This window comes from Colobus angolensis, unplaced genomic scaffold (genome assembly GCF_000951035.1).
Source record: "Colobus angolensis palliatus isolate OR3802 unplaced genomic scaffold, Cang.pa_1.0 Scaffold328, whole genome shotgun sequence".
Lineage (NCBI taxonomy): Eukaryota > Metazoa > Chordata > Mammalia > Primates > Cercopithecidae > Colobus > Colobus angolensis.
This window is the reverse complement of record NW_012116577.1, coordinates 2,535,385-2,557,042: the sequence shown is the minus strand read 5'-3', so window position 1 is coordinate 2,557,042 and position 21,658 is coordinate 2,535,385. Positions and strand designations below refer to the sequence as shown.

General features: G+C 39.6%; 1 protein-coding gene across 4 annotated transcripts in view; it reads left to right on the top strand.

Moving 5' to 3' along the window:
• Positions 1-21,658, top strand: part of SPARCL1 (SPARC-like 1 (hevin)) — a 56,917-nt gene that overhangs the window by 11,412 nt on the left and 23,847 nt on the right. For 2 of the 4 annotated variants that reach the window (XM_011951813.1, XM_011951812.1), the window contains exon 2: positions 19,781-19,845. In XM_011951813.1, coding sequence (XP_011807203.1) covers positions 19,792-19,845 — 54 coding nt within the window. In that variant the 5' untranslated portion in view covers positions 19,781-19,791. Of the gene's footprint in view, positions 1-3,144; positions 3,150-14,447; positions 14,550-19,780; positions 19,846-21,658 lie in introns of all 4 variants that reach the window. The other 2 variants (XM_011951814.1, XM_011951815.1) reach the window with 2 other exon arrangements.

The window sequence follows — 21,658 nt, the reverse complement described above, 5'->3', positions numbered from 1 at the left end:
GAGACTCTGTCTCAAAAAAAAAAAAAAAAAAAAAAAAAATAGGGACCCAATAGGAAGGTACCCTGAGATGTATAAAAATCAGAAGAATTCACCTTTATGATGGGTAAATAAAACATGTAAATGGTTTCATGATGTGTTTGGTCAGATGTCCATGCTGTCTTAGCTCACTGAAATCATTTTTAACTCTCAAGCCATTAGTTCAGTGGATTCTCCCAACCTTTTACTGAGGACCAAACAACTTTGAGCTAATTCTTGCTAAATCAAGGAAGTATTCTGTTAGAATTCAGAAGAAACAAAACACAGATTCTTAACCCTAAGCGTCTTCTTTTTCACTCTTTTTCTTCCCTGTTGCCCAACTCCAACTAATGGGTTTTGAGGACTTTATAATGGGAAGCAGGTTAATGTCTTTCTAGAGAAAAAAACTCTTCAATAATTTCCTAAAATATGGGGAGAAGAAAATACTGGAAGATGTTGTTATAAAATAGAAAAATACTTGGTTGAAACCTTGGTACTCATAGTGATCTTGTATTCATTAGCTTTTTGGATAGGCATAGGAGGGGAAGAGAAGTATCAGCATCATCTCACTGATAAAAACAGCTGATGTCTTCTTACAATCTGAAAATGAAGCCATTGATTTCAAAAGCAAATGTTTTATAATACTCTGAAAAACACTCTGGATTGGATCATTCAAGGTTACGATAACCTGAGATAACTGCAGCCTCAAACTCTTGGGCTCAAGCAATCCTCCTGCCTCAGCCTCCTCAGTAGCTGGGACTACAGGCATGAGCCATCAAGCCTGGCTTGAGGGGAAGAATCTTCTCCCATGGTGAGAGGAGAATAATTAACAGCTGTGGACCAGCTGTGGGCAAGCTGTGCCTTTTCCTTGCTTAAAGACATCTTCTTAGCGTTTTCTCTCTGAAGGCATAAATAAGCTTCCAGGTTTTCACGCTATTTTCAAAGAACTTTTCAAACTCTAACCTTAAAATCCATTAGCTTATTACATCTGCTTCTTTCAGAAAAGGTAGATAATAAGTAATTTTGCACCACTGAAGTAAGCAAGCAATTGTTTCCCATATTAAATGTGTTGGCCCTCACCAAGGTACATGAGAAGCTTGGACCATGATCTGAATCCTAAAGGGACTTCTGCTGGGACTGAATGCTTGCATTAGTGGTTCACACAAGAACTAAATGCTCATCAAAGTACACCATTATTCCCCAGAAGGTCCCAACACCATGAGAATGAGGCTACTTGGAACTGTTCTTTGGTATTATTTGTTGTTTTTCTTAATCCTGGAAGAGAACTACCCCCCCAATGAATAATTCTTGGTCCATTCACAGAGCTGAAAGCACTTGAAATTCCTCTCCCAACTAGCAGAATTTAACAACTGACTTACTCTGTTAGCAAAAGAGGGACAATTTCCACTGAATCCAAAGGAGTTTAATATTATACTGGTAGAGTTTAACTAATAAGGGAAATTCAAATAAGAGCAGTCAGAGGAGAAAGCCAAGAACAAGGCATTCAGGGGAAAGAAATTACAGGGGTAGTAGAGAGACAAATAAATTAAGGCATAGGGAGAAGAGTTAAAGGCAGAAAAAGAAGAGGATTAAACTATCTGAAAATTTCAGGGGCTAGGCTTTAAAAAGTGTATTGTCATACTATTAACAACATGAAGTCAATCATTCAGATATTATTAAGTTACTGCAATATCACAAATGCCAGGACTTCAGGTGAGCCATCCTAAGAGCAGATTCAGGGTTTGTGAAGCCAAGAGTTTATACTTACGTTTGGGACCTTCTTTTTTAAAAATATAAAAGTCAAAATCAAGTCGAGAACTTTCTGTGGAGCCTGCACAAGTGAGGGGCCCTGAAACTGAAGCTTCCTGGTTTTATGGCACGTCTATCCTGGCCATATTCAAATGTCTATATCCCAAATATAACAAAAAGTGGAGGAAAATAAATAAATGTAAATATGAGAAAATCCTGCGTTCTCTTTCTCTGAGAAAGAGAAAATAGTAGCACAGATACCAGAGCAGGACTTGAGCAAAGAAAAATAAATATGGCCAATATAATTTCTCCTGCTATAACACAGGGCAGGAGTGGTGGACCCTTTCTGAAGGACTGGCAAATATCTGAGAAAAAGAACAGGGAACTGTCTCCTTGGATGGATCCATCCCATCTAGAGCTCTGGAATGAGACACAGTGAGATTAGCAAGTGGTACGATAAGATGAGAAACTCTGAAAGGCATGATTAAGAGGTGGTGAAACGTGGCTGTTGCATAAGCTTGGGTAAGATAAGCCTAGGGGATCCTCTAAATATAATTAAAGTAATCCCTCAATTACACATTATAGAAAAGGAGGAATGGACTAACTTTGCCTGAGCAAGAAAGAAACAGACCTTTAAGAATGTGTCTGAAAAACCATCCCTCTGGGTGCCTTTTGGTTTCCATGCTCCTTACTGCTGACTGGGCACAGTGGCAAAGAGGGATGTTCAGGAAGCACTCACTGAATGGTAGTTCTGTGAAATGGAGGTGAGGGTCACAGATGGGAGTGCATGGGTGGTACACAGGTGAAGTGCTTAGCATCGAACCTGGCATATAGTAAAATCTCAGGAAATGTATATGCCATTGTACGAGCTACTATTAAATGGTCTAAAATAAAAATGTACTTTTTCACTAAAATAATACTTTGATGACCATAAGTGATTCTACTACTAATGAGTATACTTGAGTGCTATTCCACACAAAAATTTTTTTTTTTTTTTTTTTGAGACGGAGTCTCGCTCTGTTGCCCAGGCTGGAGTGCAGTGGCCGGATCTCAGCTCACTGCAAGCTCCGTCTCCCGGGTTCACGCCATTCTCCTGCCTCAGCCTCCCGAGTAGCTGGGACTACAGGTGCCCGCCATCTTGCCCGGCTAGTTTTTTGTATTTTAGTAGAGACGGGGTTTCACCGTGTTAGCCAGGATGGTCTCGATCTCCTGACCTTGTGATCCGCCCGTCTCGGCCTCCCAAAGTGCTGGGATTACAGGCTTGAGCCACCGCGCCCGGCCTCCACACAAAAATATTTAATGTTTATAGCCAATTATATATTATATATATATTACTTACAAACTTAGTAACTCAAAACAACTGTTTCATAATGTCTCAAGATCTGGTGGGTCAGAAATTTGGGCAGGCCTCTCAGAGGCACTCAGCTAGGAAATGAGCTGATCCGGAGTGGCCCAAGATCTCTCCACTCATATGTCCTGCGCATTTGCAAAGACAGATGCAAAGCTGGGATTGGTAGAACGGTTGAGGTGTCTTCTGTGACATGACAGTTTCAGAAAATTGCTCAAGGCTCCCAAAATGAGTTTTCCAGGAGATCCAGGTAAAAGTTCCAAGGTTTCTTATGACCTAGCCTCAGAAGTCCCAGAACATCATTTCTGTCTCAATCAGTTGGCCAACTAAGTCACTAAACCCAATCCAGATTCAAGGGAAGGAGAATTAGACTCCACCTCTCAATAGGAGAAATAGCAAAGAATTTACAGCAATCTCTACCACAATATTTATACCTATTAAATAAGAAATGTAAGAAATTGTCTCAAGGCAACTACCCAAGAGAGTTAGAATAGAGTTGACATTTGTGGGTGTTTGGCTCTTAATGGGAGACCTATTTCTGCCATGACAAATGATTCCTCTGGAGATTTGTTTTAATGGTACATAGGTCAGCCAATAGAAAAACTCTAGGCATCTGAAATTCAAATGCTGGATGTTCTGTATAAAATGCTGTCTAACTATCATCTTTTAAAATTCCAGCTGAGGTTCTCCTGAAAGTTTTGTAATGATACACCCTGTTCCTAACAGAAGGAAAGGGCTCTCCTTCCAGTTACCCATCATCCCTCATCTTTAACCTCTCTAAATCCATGAAAAGAAATAATGGGATGAAGGAAAGAAAGAAATAACCTAAGGACTCTAGTAAAGGGATGAATTAAAGTGTCTGAATTATTCATTATTGGGGTTATTAAGCCATTTTCTGCCTTATGAGTGTTTCAAAGATATGGTAACATCTTTCATTTCAGTTTTACAGTTGGTGAAATTACCAAATAACTGTAGGATCACATTTGAATCTCAAAAAAACTCCAGAAGATAGATAAGAAAATGCATTGTTATTTTTCCTCTTTTGTAAATGAAGAAACCAGTGACTTGACCAAAGTCTCTTAGCTGGTAAAAGGCAGTTCAACTCTGGAACTTACATCTTCCAGTTCCATACCAACTGTCCTTTAAACTATGCGGCTGCCTTTGAATAAGCTCACGCATTTGAGCAAAATAATATTTATTTAGTTTCACATCAATACTGCATATTTAAGTCTTTGAGAATAATAACTCTGTGTGTTCCAGAATTTGTCTCATTTTTTGCATTTTTCATCTGGAGTTTTATTTTCTATTTCTGCAAAAATAATCTGTATTTTGTAGTCAGTGCACACCAAACTCGAATGTCTCAAAATAAATGACTTTTTACTCATCCAAGAATAAATGGTATTCATCATACTTAGCAAGGACATCATGGTTTTGATTTTTCAAAGTACTTTGCAAGCATCAGCTAATTAAGCCTCCCTGAGTCTTCAATATGACAGTTGTTTTCAAAATATCTCTCATTTCCCAGGAAAGTTCTCCATTCTGTCTTCTTTATACAAATCAGCACATTTGCTCAGTTCTTAAAATAAGAAGTTGAAGGCCATGAAATTATTTTTGATCAATATGTGTCAAATACAATTAGCTCAGTGAGACAAAAATGCCCAGTGACTAGTCTGAAGGACAACGTGGAACGTCACGACGGAAGAACACAAGGCGTTGTATAGGCTAGATACTGGATTGTCCCACAGGGTCCTTCAAAAATAAAACATAGGCATCTTCTTTATAATTGAAACTTGAAGGGGTTTCCTGCTTGGATCATTCTAAATGACATGACCATACTCTGCATTTAAATTTTGTTTTCAATTACAGGATGGAAATAACTCTTAAAAAATAGTTCCATCTTTGGACTCAGTAATAATCAGGGACCATGCAGTAAATGTTGGCTCTCAAAAAGCCTGCATAAGTGGCCATCTGAGGTTATATGATAATCCCTAGACTTGTTCTGTGCCTTAAAATGTCTTCCATACAGCCACGCCAGGATTCTCAGCATTCGATAGCTCCTTTTGGGTTAAGAACAATGTGAACATACCTCTTACCTGAGAATAGAAAAATATTAATTCAGGAATAATTTTTTGTTATTGCTTTTAGATAGAGTCTCACTCTATTGCCCACGCTGGAGTGTACTGGCTCAATCGTGGCTCACTCCAACCTCCACTTCCCGGGTTCAAGCAGTTCTCCTGCCTCAGCCTCCCGAATGGCTGGGATTACAGGCACCTGCCATCACACCCAGCTAATTTTTGTGTTTTCAGTAGAGACAGGGTTTCACATGTTGGCCAGGCTGGTCTCAAACTCCTGACCTCAAGTGATCTGCCTGCCTCAGCCTCCCAAAGTGGTGGGATTGCAGGCATGAGCCACCATGCCCAGCCCTAATTCAGGAATATTCTTATTTCCTCAATATGGTTTAGATGCATGCAAAAAACGAAGATTTACAAGTATAGAATATAGGATAGGTGAGTTTGTGTTTAATGAGTGAACTAAAAGTAAATATGTTCTGGAACTAGCTCCTGGGAAGCTTGAAATCCCCTAGGGGAGGAAGATACGGAAAAGGGGAGGAGAAACACTAAGGTTCTTTTCCCTTATATCACACTTAACACAAGACATATGTAGTTAATACAAGATATAAATGACTCTAATGATGTTACCAATGAGAGGCAGCAGGTAGAACAATGGAAATAATAATCATTTGCATGTGTAAGGTACTTCAGAGTTTGCAAAGAGCTTCCTCACCTCAGTGACTACTTTGACATTGGAAGGAACTGTTATTCCCATCCTATAGATGAAGTCTGGAGAGAGAATAATTTGTTCAACGTAGTATTTAGTACTTGGCAAAGCCAGGGCCCAAAGCCAGAACTTCTGGCTTCCAGTCTGTAGCCATTCACTGGTCTGTTTGGGGAGAATATTGGCTACTGAGTCCAAAGCTCAGCATTTCTAATTCTTGCTCACCTCTTAAGCCTTGTACATTCAGCCAAATAATTTAGACTCTTCAAGCTTCTATTTCTTTACATTTAAAAATTATATCCCTCCTTTCTTTATTGAATCAAATGAGAGAGTATATAAGAAAACACTTCATAAACTGTGAAATGCTAAATAAATATAAGGAAGGTATAACTAAATCCATCTTAATACGTTAATATTCCTTGGAACCCTGCCTCAAGACACCCTTACAGTTAAACTTTCCTCCCTTTTGTGTTAAAGAATAAAGAGTTCCTCCTTCTCTTTGGAGTTAAACCTTTCACATGTGCTTTAATAGTAGACCAGTAAATATGTATCCAGGACTTACTAAGATGGTATTGTTTCACTTAATCTTCATACCATTTTATAGACAATGAATTGAAGACCCCAAAAGCTACACAATTTGCTCAATTATGCAAATTAAGTATCAGAGCCTATGACATCCTATTTCAAAACTTATGACTTTAATTGTTATGAAATATTTTCTTGCTAATGGTTTTGGCAACTGATCTGTTTTTCCTTGTTGTGGTTATCAGTTGCTGTAAAACAGTATGCCCTCACATTAAATGGCTTAAAATCACATACCTTTATTTGTTCATAATTATTCAATCTGGATTGGGCTCGACTGCATGATTCTTCTGCTGATTTTGTCTGGAGTTAATTCTTTGGCTTCAGTGAGCTAGGAGCACATCTGGGGATGAATCATCCAGGAGGGTCTGTTACCCTGCAAGGTTCTGGCCATGTGGTCTTTCATCATTCAGTAGTCTGGTTCAAGCTTTTGTACAGCACGGCTGATAGCTTCCACCAAGAGGAAAAACTCCAATGTGCAAAGGTTTGCCAAGTTTCTGCTGGCATCATGCTTGCTAATGTCACATTGGTCAAAGCAATGTTAAGGCCCACGTCATAGGGAAATGAAGCCCAGAAGTTGCGGTTTACTGGGGGTCACCATTGTTTACCATATCTCCTCTCTTACCCTTTATCTTCAATTTTTCCTTATTTACCTGTCCTTTCCCTTCAGCATAGAAGGAAAATCTGGGGCCAGGCACAGTGGCTCATGCCTGTAATCCCAGTAATTTTAGGGGGCTGAGGCAGGTGGATCACCTGAGGTCAGGAGTTTGAGACCAGCCTGACCAACATGGTGAAACTCTATCTCTACTAAAAATACAAAAAAATTAGCTGGGTTTGGTGGTGCATGCCTGTAATACCAGCTACTCAGGAGGCTGAGGCACGAGAATCGCTTGAACCCGGGAGGCGGAGGTTGCAGTGAGCCTGGATCACGCCACTGCACTCCAGCTTGGAAAACAGTGTGAGACTCTGTCTCAAAAAAAAAAAAAAAAAAGACAGGAGAGGAGAGGAGGGGAGGGGAGGGGAGGGAAGGGAAGGGAAGAAGGGAAGGGAAGGGAAGGGAATCTGAATGATCACATTCAAATACAAATATAAATTTCCTGTAACTGCACATTCCCTTTAAGCTACTACCTTACTCTCCTTTGCACAGCCAATCATTTTTAGAGTGGTCTACACTCACTGTCCTCACTTCATCACTGCCTGTTCACTCTCCAATCACTGCAGGCTGGCATCCAGCGACACCATGGCAACAAAACGGCTCTCCCCCTGAGCTGCTCAATAACCTCTGCACTTCCAGAGGCAACGGATAATTTCCTGACTTTGTTTGCTTTGAATTCTCTGTGACATTTAACACTTCCCTTTTCTCATGTGACTCTTGTTTCTCTCACTGTTTGTATCTTTAGCTCTTCCCATCCTCTGATGGTGCCTAATGATCTTCACTCCCCAGGGTTCTGGCTCCTGCTCTCTGCTCAACTGGTTGAATAATTGCCCATGCTACAGCATCCAAACCACATCTGTAACCCCAAACTCCATGCTTACCTCCAGACCTATTTACCCAAGTATCTACTAGATATCTCTACTCAAATTCAACAAGCCCAAAACTAATTCACTATCTTTCTTCTAAAACCAAACCTTCCTCCTATAATCCTTCACCTTGGTAATTAATACCACCATTTACTAAGTTGCTGAAATTAGAAATGTGATAACTCAAGACTTTTCCTTCTCATATTCCTACAATATCTAATTCGTCATTAAGTTTTATCTGTTTTTTTTTTTTAATTATTTCTTAGAACTATCCAGTTGTGTTTTGGCAAATGAAAAACCCATTCTCTGAGAGAGGGAGAGGTGGATGACACTTGATGGTTTTCATGGTGTGATTGATCCTCCCACCACAAATTATTTTGATGCAGGATATTTTCTTGACCCCTTCATGGAACTCGCTGCAGGGTTTCCTTGTTTACTCAGCCCACCCTGCTCAATCCCTTGCAGGAAGGATCCCGCAGGCAAATGAGTGCAGGAACCTGAGCAAGCCAGGGCAGGAACTGGCCACTTTGGCACCAGCAGGAGCAAACTCCATGTGGGCCCCTCACCAGCATCCCGGTGTGAGCACCTGCCATCCCAAGCCCAGAGGGCATGTAACCATACTCTTTTAGCTCCACCGTCCGCAGACAGCAGTGTGTTACCAGCTCAGTGAGCCGTTTGCCTCATCACATGGGGCAGCTGCCTTCCGCCAGCAAGGGCAAAAGGCCAGTGCGACCGCCTTTTTGGGTACCTGCACATAGTATGTCCGAGTTCTTGTCCAGTGCCCAAGAGGAATGAGGTCACTCAGAGGTCACACAGATGAATTGAAGGATGGTTAATGTGGAGATTTGTTGTTTTTTTTTTTTTTTTTTTCAGTGATGAAAGCAGCTTTCAGTGGACAGGGGAGCTGGAAAGGGAATGGAAAGGGAAGATCCCTCTCCTCTGAATCAGGTCACCTCTCTCCTATGTCCAGGCACTTCTTCCCCACATCTAGCTGCTTCTTCCCTCTGCTGGCTGAGTTCTGGGGTCTTTATAGGCACAGGATGGGGACAGGGCAGGCCATAGGTAGTTTTGGCAAAGGCAATATTCTATTGGTAAAAAGACATTTTTCAGAAAGAACCAATCGAGAGAGAATGGAAGTTTTCACTTTGGGCTTTGGGTTTCAGGCTTTTCGGCTTGAAGGTGGGATTTTGCCAGGGACCCACCCCTGTATGCCTACAGTTTCTCTGCCTCCTGTTGCTATTAATTTTAAGCTACCAATGTAACATCACTGAACAGAATTCAGGAAGAGACATGCGGAACACATGTGGCGTTTCCACCAACAGATGTAATAGATGTAAAAAACCTCGAAAGAGTAGATAATAGTAAAATAATTATGAAGTGATAAGTTTTTACTATTTACTTTCTTTGTTTTTAATATAATTAATTTAATTATACATGTATGTAATTTAATTTTTAATTGATGGCTTTAACAACCAACTCAAAAAATTCTTGAAATGTAACAAACAGCTCTCACAAACCAGTACAACCTGGATCTATCCCTCTTTTCTCCACTCCCAAGACCACAGCCAAACTGTAAGGCTCTGACCACCTCACCTTGATGTTACAATTGTCTCTCACAGGTCATGCTACTGGCCTGTCCTCCACACAGCTGTCACACATGCAAATCTGGTTATATCATCACCCCTGTCCACAAATGTGTGCACACACACAGAGACATACACACATGCATGCACACACATACACACTTACAATAATTATTTGGGTCCCTATAGCTTTATGGCTGGAATTTTTAAGTTTTTTTTAATGCACTATGACTTTTACAATATGGCTATCTGCTTGCTTTTGAGCCTTGTCTACCGCAGCCCACTTCATCTATTGACAGTCTAGAGACCCAAATATTAACATCCTGGAGACTCGATGCTTCTGCAACTTCACTCATGCTGCTGCCTGCCACCCTGTAGAGTACACTTCTCATCCTTCATACAGCTAACTACTGTTTATTAGTTTTCAAACCTCAGATCAAGAATTACCTTCTCTGGAGGTCATCTCTATGCAATATTTAAGAACACTGTAGTTAAGAACACAGACCTGAAATCAAACAGAATTGTTAAATATCTGCTCTTCCATTTCTTAGCTGTGTAACCTTGAACAAGTTACTTGATCTTTATGCCTGAGTTTCCTTACTAGTGAAGTGATTACAATAATGTGCTTACCTGATAGAATTGTTCAGAAGATTTAAAGAATATGTGTGTGCAAAGCTCTTAGAATAGTGCCTAGAACTTAAGCACTTAGGACACAGTAAAGTTAGCTATTATTAACTACCTAACTTAAAAATGCTTCTGATCTCTCTTTCCATTGCATTATGTATGTAATCATCACATTACACTATATGATTTTACATAAATATGTTCTATATTTATAGATACATTATTAGTATATAGATACATATATAGATATGTGTATATAATACATATGTAGATACATGTATATAAGTATATAGATACATATAGCCCTCAATCTGTGGTATCTGACACTATCTCCAGGTACACATATATAGTATATACATATATGTATACTACATATGTATATATGTATCTATGTACTTATATACATGTATCTATATATGTATACATTTATCTATATACATATATACATTATATACATATATGTATCTATACACACACACATATATATGTTTCATCCATGGTTCCTGTCTCATAACTCCCATAGACCTTGTTATAATGTTATAATGTTGGTGCACTTTAGGCCTCATAAGTGGACCTCAGAATAACAGGATCTCTCTCTCTAATCTTCTGTTTTTTTACCTGCCACTTTTTCTCCCCAAGGCAGGACTCTAATCTTCCCCTGCCTTTTACCTACCTTGTAAGATTGTAGGTTATAAAACCCCCATTTCAGAAAGGGTTCTCCTCCATATTCTGGAGGAAGGAATGTTGCACAGAGAGGCCAAGAAGAGACCCAGCACAGTGACTCATGCCTGTAATCTCAGCACTTTGGGAGGTCAAGGTGGGAGAATCGTTTGAACCCAGGAGTTCAAGACCAGCCTGGGCAACATAGAAAAAAAAAAAAAAATTTAATTACCCAAGTGTGGAGGCAATCGCCTGTAACCCCAGCTACTTGGGAGGTTGAGGTGGGAGCACGCTTGGGCCCAGGAGGTCGAAATCACACCACTGCACTCCGGCCTCACAGTCAGAGTGAGACCCACCTCAAAGGAAAAAAAAAGAGGCCAAAAAGAATCTGAACAGATGGGCCTTGCTGGGTTTCCCTACTCTGCCTTTGAGCACTAAAGCATACCCTTTTTGTCTAAACACATTTCTATGTGGTTGTCAATGGTGCCTATCCTTTTATGAAGTCTCCATAAAAGGCGCAAGGGGACAAGGTTTGAAGAAATTACAAGATAACTGAACCTATGGAGGTTCCTAGAGGGTGTGTTCTAGGGAGGGCTTGGAATCTCTGTGCCCCTTCCCCCATACTTCGCCCTTTGCATCTCTTCATTTGTATCCTTTGTAATATCCTTCATTATAAACCAGCAAACCCAAGTAGGTGTTTCCCTGAGTTCTGTGACCCACTCTAGCAAATTAATCGAACCCAAAGAGGGAGTCATGGAAGCCCAACTTGAAACCAGTCAGTCCGAAGTTCTGGAGGCCTGATCTTGTGACTGATATCTGGGAAAGGGAAGATGTCTTGTGAGACTGAGTCCTCAACCTGTGGGATCTGACGCTATCTCCACTTACACAGTGTCAGAATTCATTTGGAAGACACTCAGCTGGTGCCTGCTGCAGAGTTGATTGCTTGCATGTTGATGACGAAAAATCTTCCACATTTGGTCACAGAAGTCTTCTGTGTTGAGGGTAGTGTGGTGTGAGACCAGAGGAAAAGCAATTTGAGATTTTCCACATGCAGAAACTCTTAAGACAGAAACTATATGTCCCTGTACTTAGGCAGTGTTTAGTAAGCACTCAATGAATGAATTTAAAGAAATGAATGAGTGATGCAAGCTCTCACCAACTGGACATTCTTTCCTTTTGATTCATTCAGCTACATTTAGATTTAGGGAAATGAAGGGAACTTGTGAGATCATGCGGACAGATTAAAAGATAAATATTTTCTCAAATTTAATTAGCTGTGCATGTTGCTGCAACAAACAAAGTCAAAAAGAAATGAGCCTTATGACACACAACACTTTTGATAATTCTTGCTTCCCCTTTAAGTTGTACCATTTGTAAGAAAATAGGATAGCATTCCATGTGCCTAATTCCATTGTTACATGTGGTGAATGTCGGAAACACTCCTGGCATTAAAAGGAGCCTAAATGTGTGGCCAGAATGGGCTTTAATGTTCTACTGGACATTTCTGACCTCACAGCAAAACTTAAATTACATTATTTTCTGAGAATCGAAGTTGTTTATTCAATAATCACAACTTATCTGGAAGATGAGAGAAAAAAGAATTAAAATTTATTGAGCATCTCCTAGGTATCAGGCAGATTTACAGGTATCATTTCTTCTAAGTCTCACAAAACTGAATTAGATGTTTTATTAGTCAAGGTTCTCCAGAGAAACAGAATCAATAGGAGATAGCTAGGTAGGTAGGTAGGTAGATAGATATAGATAATGAGGACTTAGTTCACGTTAATGGAGCCAGTTCCAAGATCTGCAGTCAGCAAATTGGAAAACCAGGACAGCCAATTGTATAGTTCCCATTCAAGTCTGAAGACCTGAGAACCAATGATGTGAGTTCTAGTCCAAGTCTGAAGTCCTAAGAATTGGAGGGCTGATGGTGTTAAGTCCCAGTCCAATGGCAGAATATCAATGTCCCAACTCAAACAGAAAGGCAGAGAGAGAGAAGGAATTCTTCCTTCCCCTGCCTTTTTGTTCTGTTCAGGTCCCCAATGGATTGAATTATGCCCACTCACATTGGGTGCCGCAATCTGCTTTATTCTGTCTACCAATTCAAATGCTAATTTCTTCAGAACACACCCTCAGAGACACACGCAGGAATAATGTCTAAGTAGATATCAGGGCATCCCATGGTCTAGTCACATTGACATATAAAATTAACCATGGCAGATGTTATCCCCATTTTTAGATGGGGAATCTGAGGCTTAGAGGGCTAAGTAACTTGCCAAAGATCATATAGATGGCAAATGTTGCTCCAGACTTCAAATGCATATCTCTCTAATCTGAAAGCACCATTCTGCTTCCACTAAACCAATGGTTCTCAATCAGGGCGATTTTGCCCCCCATGGAACATTTGGCAACGTCTGGAGACATTTTTGGTTGTCCCTAGCTGGTGGGGGATGGGGGCTCACTACTGACATCTAATGGGCAGAGGCCAGGAATGCTGCTAAGCATCCTACAATGCACAGGACAGCCACCCGCAACAAAGAATCATCAAGCCAAAATGTTAATAGTGCCAAGGTAAAGAAACCCTGCACTAAATCATACTGTTTTGTATTTCTATAGTTTTCAAAAACAGTAGAATAGTAATAACATACTGATCTAAAACATAAGGCTAGGCACAGTGGCTCATCTCTGTAATCCCAGCACTTTGGGAGGCTGAGGTAGGAGGAATGCTTGAGGTCAGAGGTTTGAGACCAGCCTGGGCAACATGGCAAGACCCCATCTCTACAAAAAAATACAAACAATTAGCCGAGCATAGTAGTGTGCACCTATATCCCCAGCTACTTCAGAGTCTGGGGCAGGAGGATGACCTGAGCCCAGGAGTCGGAGGCTGCGGTGAGCTATGATTGCAATTACACTCCAGCCTGAGCAACAGAGCCAGACTCTGTCTCAAAAATAAAAATAAATAAATAAAATAAAAGTGACTATAGTTCCACAAATCTAATAAATATTTGTGGAATAAATGAATAAATAAGTAAACGTTGAATTTAAAATGTAGAGGAAAGAAACTGCATTTTTCAATGATTATTTACAATCAGCATTCACTAACAGGATAGAATGTTTTAAATTATCATCGATAATAGAGTCTATATATTTACTTTAAGCATGAATTACTATATATAAAATAATTTATTTTAATACAATAAAAATCATGGAATATATGTTAGTGGGTTTAGTAGTTTCAAGGGAAAAGATAGCAGCAATTTAGGGTTCGTAAAATTAATGGAATTATTTTCAATTTTAGAATCCTAAAATATTAGGGCTAGAGGATCATCTAGGTCTCACTCTTCATTGTTCATCACTTGAGAAAACTGTATCTAAAAAAGGGCAAGTGACTTTCCCAAGGTCTCCTGGCAGTCAGGGACACTGCTAGAGACAGAATCCAACTCTCCTGACAGTTTAATGCTTTTCTCGTTGTAAGGTGTTTTTCAATGTATTGGAGTTTGGGGCAGCGGGGAGAGGTTGCTCCATGTTTTTACTTAAATACATTTTTCTTTCACTGAAAATTGAATTCCTATGCTTTTTGCCTTGTTTAGACCATAAGATATTTTATTTAAAGAAACTTTTGATATCAAGTAATCCAACCAACATTCTAAGATAAGCCTTTTCCTTCAACACAAGAAAGTGCATTTTGCCAAGTATATACCATCTTACTACTTAAAATGTTTTGAACTTTTTCTTTAAAAACTCAAACTCAAAGTGAAATCTCAATTCATCCCAGTGGTGTTTTTTTTTTGGTTTGTTTTGGGATTTTTTTTAGTTTTTGCCCCCCTTCCTTACACCTTTTCTGTAAGAGGTAAAATGGAGAATTTTCAAAATAGCTAGAAAAAAGCTGGACTAGGAGCCAGGAAATCTTGCTTCAATCCCCGCTCCCCTTCTACAGAGCTCGGTGACCTCCAGCATGCCACACTGTAGGCTTTCTAGGCCTGTTCTTCATCTGCCACATCCTGGGGTTGTTGTAAAGATCAAATAAGGTAATATCCCATTTGTAAATTTATTTGGTAAACCCAAAGCACTATGGCAATAGAAATTTCAAGTATATTTTATATGCCATTACCCTTTCTAAATAAAGTAAACATGCATTCCATTGTTAATATTCTAAATTTCTCCTTGTTATATGGAGTCATTTTCAGAGGGATCACTTAGACGAATTATATTTGAGTCTCCAAGTACATGTCATTTTCATTAAAACTGGAAATTGATTAGTCCAGACTAGTTTATTTAAGGTTGTAAATTATTGTTTCTCCCCACACCCCTGATTCAACCCTCCCACCCCCTACCCCACCATACACACACACACACACACACACACACACACACACACACATACACACACGCACAATCCCAAACCACTTTCTATGTGCAGCTTTACTCTCCATTCTTCCAACTCACTGTTCCCTGGTACAGGTGGCCCACCCTGTGTTATTTGAATAGTGAGATAGGTAAAAATGTGTTCTTGTTCCTAACATGATGAGGAAGCCTATGCTATAGCCCCGTTTTCTTCAATAGAAACTTCATTTGCTGCTACTTTGGGAGGCCAATGCAGGTGGATCACTCGAGGCCAGGAGTTCGAGACCAGCCTGGACAACGTGGTGAAACCCCCGTCTCTACTAAAAATGCAAAAATTAGCCAGTCATGGTGGCACATGCCAGTAATTCCAGCTACTTGGGAGGCTGAGGCATGAGAATCACTTGAGCCTGGGAGGGCAGAGGTTACAGTGAACCAAGATTGCACTATTGCACTCCAGCTTGGGCAACAGAATGAGACTCTGTCTCAAAAAAAAAAAGGTGGGGGGGAACCTTCATTTGCTGACTTAGAACCAAAGACTCATAGGAATTCCTATGTGTCACACCAAAAATGATGATGATAATGATGGAGGAAAATAAGGAGAATATGAAGAAAATATGAAATGGAAGTCATCTGTTGTTAAATGGTGATGAAACATGTACATATGTTGCCACTCCCTGCTAAAATTCCAGAATAATGATAGGAAAAGAATAGTAATAATACAGACTCACAGTGACTAAGATAAAAGAAGAGGAGACAAAGAAGATAAGTGTCAACACATCTTTAGAAGATGGAAGACTGACTTAGAACAGGGAAAGCCTAAACCTAAGAGTCTGCAGAGAAGGATGCCATAGACAAAGAAGGAAGCCATTCACACCGAAGAACCCATGCAAGTTTCCAGAACTGGAGGCACCAGGTGATTTGAAAGGCAAGGTGAGGATAGACGCTGAAATCTGGAGTATTGGTTGAAAGCCTGTCAGATTAACTCTTAGATTCAAGATCCTTCCTCCTGCCTGCACAGGCAGAGGACTTCCAAGTTTCAACATAAGCAGGAAAAAGCTTATCCTCTGGCTCTGCACTCAGGGTAAGCACAATGTCAGGTGGCAGGTGGAGCCATACAGAAACCTAGGGCTAAGTGAAAAATCAGTGTGTGCACTGAGACAACTCCAGTCTCTTCACTCATCTCACAGAATGCTAGCAAGTTTATATTTGCTTCCCAAGGTAAGAGGAAGGAATTTCTCCTCTAGAGAAAAGAAAATCTCCCTAAAATATCTGAGAATGACCTTTGGGGTGCCCCATCGAGACTGTCAGATTCCTGCTCTTGGAACCCTCCAATGCTTCATGGAACTGTTCTTTGGAAGCCCTCCAAGCTCTGTCCATAAAGTTCTAATTGGCTTTCTAGTGACTCACTGCTAAGTACTAATGGACAGCCAAATACGTCAAATATTAGAGAAAAGCTTTCAACATGAAAAACAAAGATCAAAACAAACTAACTAGGAAAAAAAAAGGAACAAGAAGGAAACAGAAAATGCAGGATGCAGAGGAAATTTTCAAAATATTTGATTAATATCCTCAAGGAGACAAGAACATATGTCACACTAATAAAGAACAGGACAATATTAAAAAGAGAAGCCAACAGGAAATAAATTCTCACTCATGTGGAAGCAAAAAAGTTGATCTCATAGAAGTGAGAAGTACAACAGATCTCATAGAAGTAAGAAGTAAGAAGTACAACTTGAGGCTGGGAAGGGTGAGGGGAAGAAAGGAATAGGGAGATATTTGCTAAAGGACATAAAACTATAGCTAATAGGAGGAATAAGTTCTAGTGCTCTATACCACTGTAGGATATTATATATTTCAAATAGCTAGAAAGAGGACACTGTTCCCAATACAAAGAAATAATAACTGTTTGAGGTGATGGATATGCTAATTATCCTTATCTGATCACTATACATTATATGTAGTGAAACATCACTATGTACCCCATGAATATGTATAATTATTATTTGTCAATTTAAAATAAAATTTAAAAAGAAAATGAAGTATATGAATATAATTGTTTTAATCAATAAGAGAGGCCAGGCACAGTGGCTCATCCCCGTAATCCTAGCACTTTGGGGGGCTGAGGTGGGCAGATCACTTTGAGCTCAGGAGTTTGAGACCAGCCTGGGCAACATGGTGAAACCCTATCTCTAGGGGAAAAAAAAAAAAAATCAATGGGAGAGATGGAAGGTAAAATTGAGAAAGTTTCCCAGAATGATGGACACACTATTGAAGAGCAAAAATGATTTGAAATCGGAGAATCAACCCCAGAATTCTGATATTTAACTAATATAAATTCCAGAAAGAAAAGACAGAAAATAGAAGGGCAAATCCATTAAAGAACTAACACATGAAATGCTCCCCAGAACAGAAATACATAAATTTCCAAATTCAAAGGGCCTAATGAGTTTCTAAAATAAATGTAAAAGTATCCAAGCTAAGGTGGAGACGGTAATATTTCAGAAGACTGGGGCCAAATGTAAAAATGTAAAAGCATCCATAAAGAAGAAAAAAAATACTGTGTTCGTAAAAACTTTGGGGAAAAACTCACATCAGAGTTCTTACTAGCAACACTGGAAATTATAAGAAAATAGACCAATGCTTTAAAAAAAATTCTGAGGAAAAAATTCCAATCTAGAATTCTATATCTAGTCAAACTATGTACCAAGTAAAGGGTAAAATACAGGTATTTTTCTAATATGCAGTACCTTAAAAATTCTGTCTCCTGTGTATGATTTCTCAAGAAACTTATGGAGTATGTGCTTCATCAAAATGGAGGAGAAAACTAAGAAAGAAAAATATATGGGACCTAGGCAGCAAGAAATCAAACAGAAGAAAAAAGACAAAGGGGATTACCAGGGTGTGGTGACCCCAAGTATGAACCCCAGGAGAAAAGCCGCACAGCAGTCTGGAATACACCAGTCCAAAGGAGGCAAGAAATCTGAGACTGGGAGTGCCACTTCCAAGGGGGGAAATGAACACGAGGGATTTCCTTAGGGGGTTGTTAATGTTGCTATGTTGTTGTTATTGTTGTTACCATATTAAGAGGAAATTTTTAATTTTGTCGGAAAATTCAGGAAGAATAAGTGATGGGTGCACAAAAAAGTATGTAAAAAGCTTTAAAAGGAAGGCAATTTCTAAATCAAAACAAAACCAAAATATTGTTCAAGAAAAGAAATGTCAGTGTGGTTCAACACATGAAACTACTACTTGGTTCGCCTGTGAAGAATATTACATTGTCACGAATGTTAAATAAAAATTTAAACAAGAATTGTAATAAAATTATTTTAGGAAGAGAAATGTGTGCGTGTGTGTGTTGTGCGCGCGCGCGTGCGTGTGTGTGAAGTGATAGTTGTTGCAATATTAAATCCCTAGAGTAATATTTAATATATTTTAAAATATCCGTTTAAGCATATTGTGTAGAAATATTGGGATAAGTAGCAGAAGAAACTGCTTAGTTTCTTTATAAAGCTCAAAGTCTTATTTAAAACTCTGCGAATGTGTTTATGATTGCAAAAAATAATTTAAAGGAGTCATCTAGTATGTCTGGGAGATCCATAAAACCTCCATTAAATACTAAAAACTAGCCCTAATCCCAGTTAGAGATCAGACCACCAGACTCAGGGATACCCTGCAAAAAAATGTAGGCTGCCCACTACTTTCAAGAACCACAATAATATAACTCATGTGTGGGAAAAGCCTTAGACCCAGAGTTCATCTGGAGACGACTTACTTAACCTCTCTGAGCCTCACTTGTCTCATTTCTAAACTTAGAGAGTTCGTTTGGAACTAACTAAACTCAAATGAAAGGCAAATAACAAAAGTGAGAGATCTAGCACAAACGCCAGCATCCCTTACAGAGGGTAGTCTCAACACAGATGCAGCCAACTGTTGTCATGAAGGCCTGTTGTTGCTAAGAGGTTAGATGGTTCAAGAGAAACTGGAAATTTGGATTTTGACATGAAACCTCTGGAATTTAAAATACTGGTTTAAAATGCACAGTGCCTACCAAACCAAACCTATCTGAAGGCCTCCCCCAACTCACAGATTGCCAGTAAAGACCTCTGAATTAGATGAACATAAATGCCCTCTAGGTCTATGACTCTGTGGCAGTGCAGTGTTGTATGACTAAAAATCTTCACTGAATGAATGTGTTTCTTTACCACTAAACAGGCGGCGTGTTTTTACTCAAACTTGACATACCACGTGACTTCATTTCGTGATTTTTTTTTTCATTATAAATACTCATAAATCTTAAGACCTGAGATCTGCACAGCGTCTTTACTCAAAGAAGTACAGTCATAAACAGAGGTATGTTCTGCCAAACATGGCCTGACCAAAAAATCAGGGAGTAATTTTCACAGGTACACAACTGAGTAAGACCTGCCATCAATCTGTCTTTTCAGACATATTAATCCACAAAGATAGAAATCACTTTTATATGCTAAGGACAATATCAAGCTCAGTATTTGGTAAGATTATCTTTCAGTTTTTCGTGAGGAAACTTTTCCCTTCTGATAATTATCTTCTTGGTTCACAGATCTGGAAAGCATGAAAACTGGGCTTTTTTTCCTGTGTATCTTGGGAACTGCAGCTGCAATCCCGGTAAATTTTCTTTCTTCTGTTATTACATCTCTTTCTCCTAATATTTAATTTAGAAATCCTCCATTTAAAAGAAAATGTTATTATATAATGGTTTGAAATTCTCTTTTTTATTTTAATTATATTCTTTATTGCCCAAGTAATAAACAAGTAATTGGAAAACTCAAGGTACTTAAAAAAATTTTTTTTGAACTATCAGGTTCTACAAGACACAATAAATATGCAGCAGAAAGTGTGGGCTATCCGTTTATTAGCCATAGAATATGCCCAAATACCCAAGACACAGGAAGAAATAAATTCTCCCAGGGAAGTTCATCACATTGTTATTATAAACCTAAGACTTTAGACCGAGCGCAGTGGCTCACACCTGTAATCCCAGCACTTTGGAAGGTGAGTGGATCACCTGAGGTTAGGAGTTCAAGACCAGCCTGGCCAACATGGCAAAACCCTGTCTCTACTAAAAAAATACAAAAATTAGCCAGGTGTGGTGGTGGGCACCTGTAATCCCAGCTACTCGGGAGGCTGAGGCAAGGAGAATCAATCAGGAGGCGGAGGTTGCAGTGAGCTAAGATCACTCCACTGCACTCCAGCCTGGGCAACAGAGCGAGACTCCGTTTAAAAAAAAAAAAAAAAACTTAAGGTGCATATCCACAGTCTCCAGCAGCATTTTCTTCAAGATCAAATAGATTGGCTGAGAAAAATTTTGAGAGTCTATAATGAAAACAGGAACCAATGGGTTAGGCAGGAAACGATACAGTAATCATAAACAAGCTCCTAACTCATTCTTGGGAGGCTGTCCAAGCAAGTCTACTGAAAGTAGGCAGGACTAGAATATTCTCTTCTTCGTGGTCAGATACACTGGCCCCATTTGCACAGCAGTAAAGCAGCTGAACACATATTAGATCATTTGAAACCGCATCAGTAGACTCAAAACAAACTGAAAGTTAAAAAACAAATGAAACCATGGCACGGATGACCACCAGAGACGTTCCGCAAATGATCCATGGAATCCTTCATTAAACCAAAGGATTGTGCCATTTTTTTTCTTTTTCACCAAATGGAGGAATCAGCCTCTTTTAAATAGACAAAGTAATTTCTCAATTGTCCCTTTCCTCCCTTCCTCTCTAGGTCTAAAATTCTGTCCTTGCTTTTTGGATAAGTTGTTAGCTAGCTCCTGGTTGACAAATGTGTCAGCAAAAACAAACTCCATGGCATCTAGACCAACCGTTCTTGGAAGACAGAGTATATGACCACTATCAGGAATCATGCTTAAGCAGCGTGGAGCTACTCCAGCTGAAATTATACATTACATCCTGAAATTACAAAATCGGGACAAATTAATGTTCAACACTGAAAGGAGTTCCCACAAAACCATTGTTTTCTCCTGAAAATGTGCTTTGTCCTTGCAGCTGTTGCTATTATGTAAATATATACATTAAAAAGTGTCTTTGGGCCACGCACTGTGGCTCCTACCTGTAATCCCAGCACTTTGGGAGGTCGAGGCCAGAGGGTCACTTAAGCCCAGGAGTTCAAGACCAGCCTGGGTAACATAGTGAAGCCTTGTCTCTACAAAAAAAAAAAAATTGGCCAGGTGCCATGGCATGTGCCTGTAGTCCCAGCTACTTGGGAGGCACAGGAGGGAGGATTCCTTGAGCCAGGAGAGTCGAGGCTACAGTGAGCCAAGATCGCACCACAGCACTCCAGCCTGGGTGACAGAGCAAGAGCAAGACTCTGTCTCAAAAAACAAAAAAGTTTGAACCAAATGTTTGAATGACACACTTGTATTTAGACACATTCCAGATGTTTCCTTTCTGGG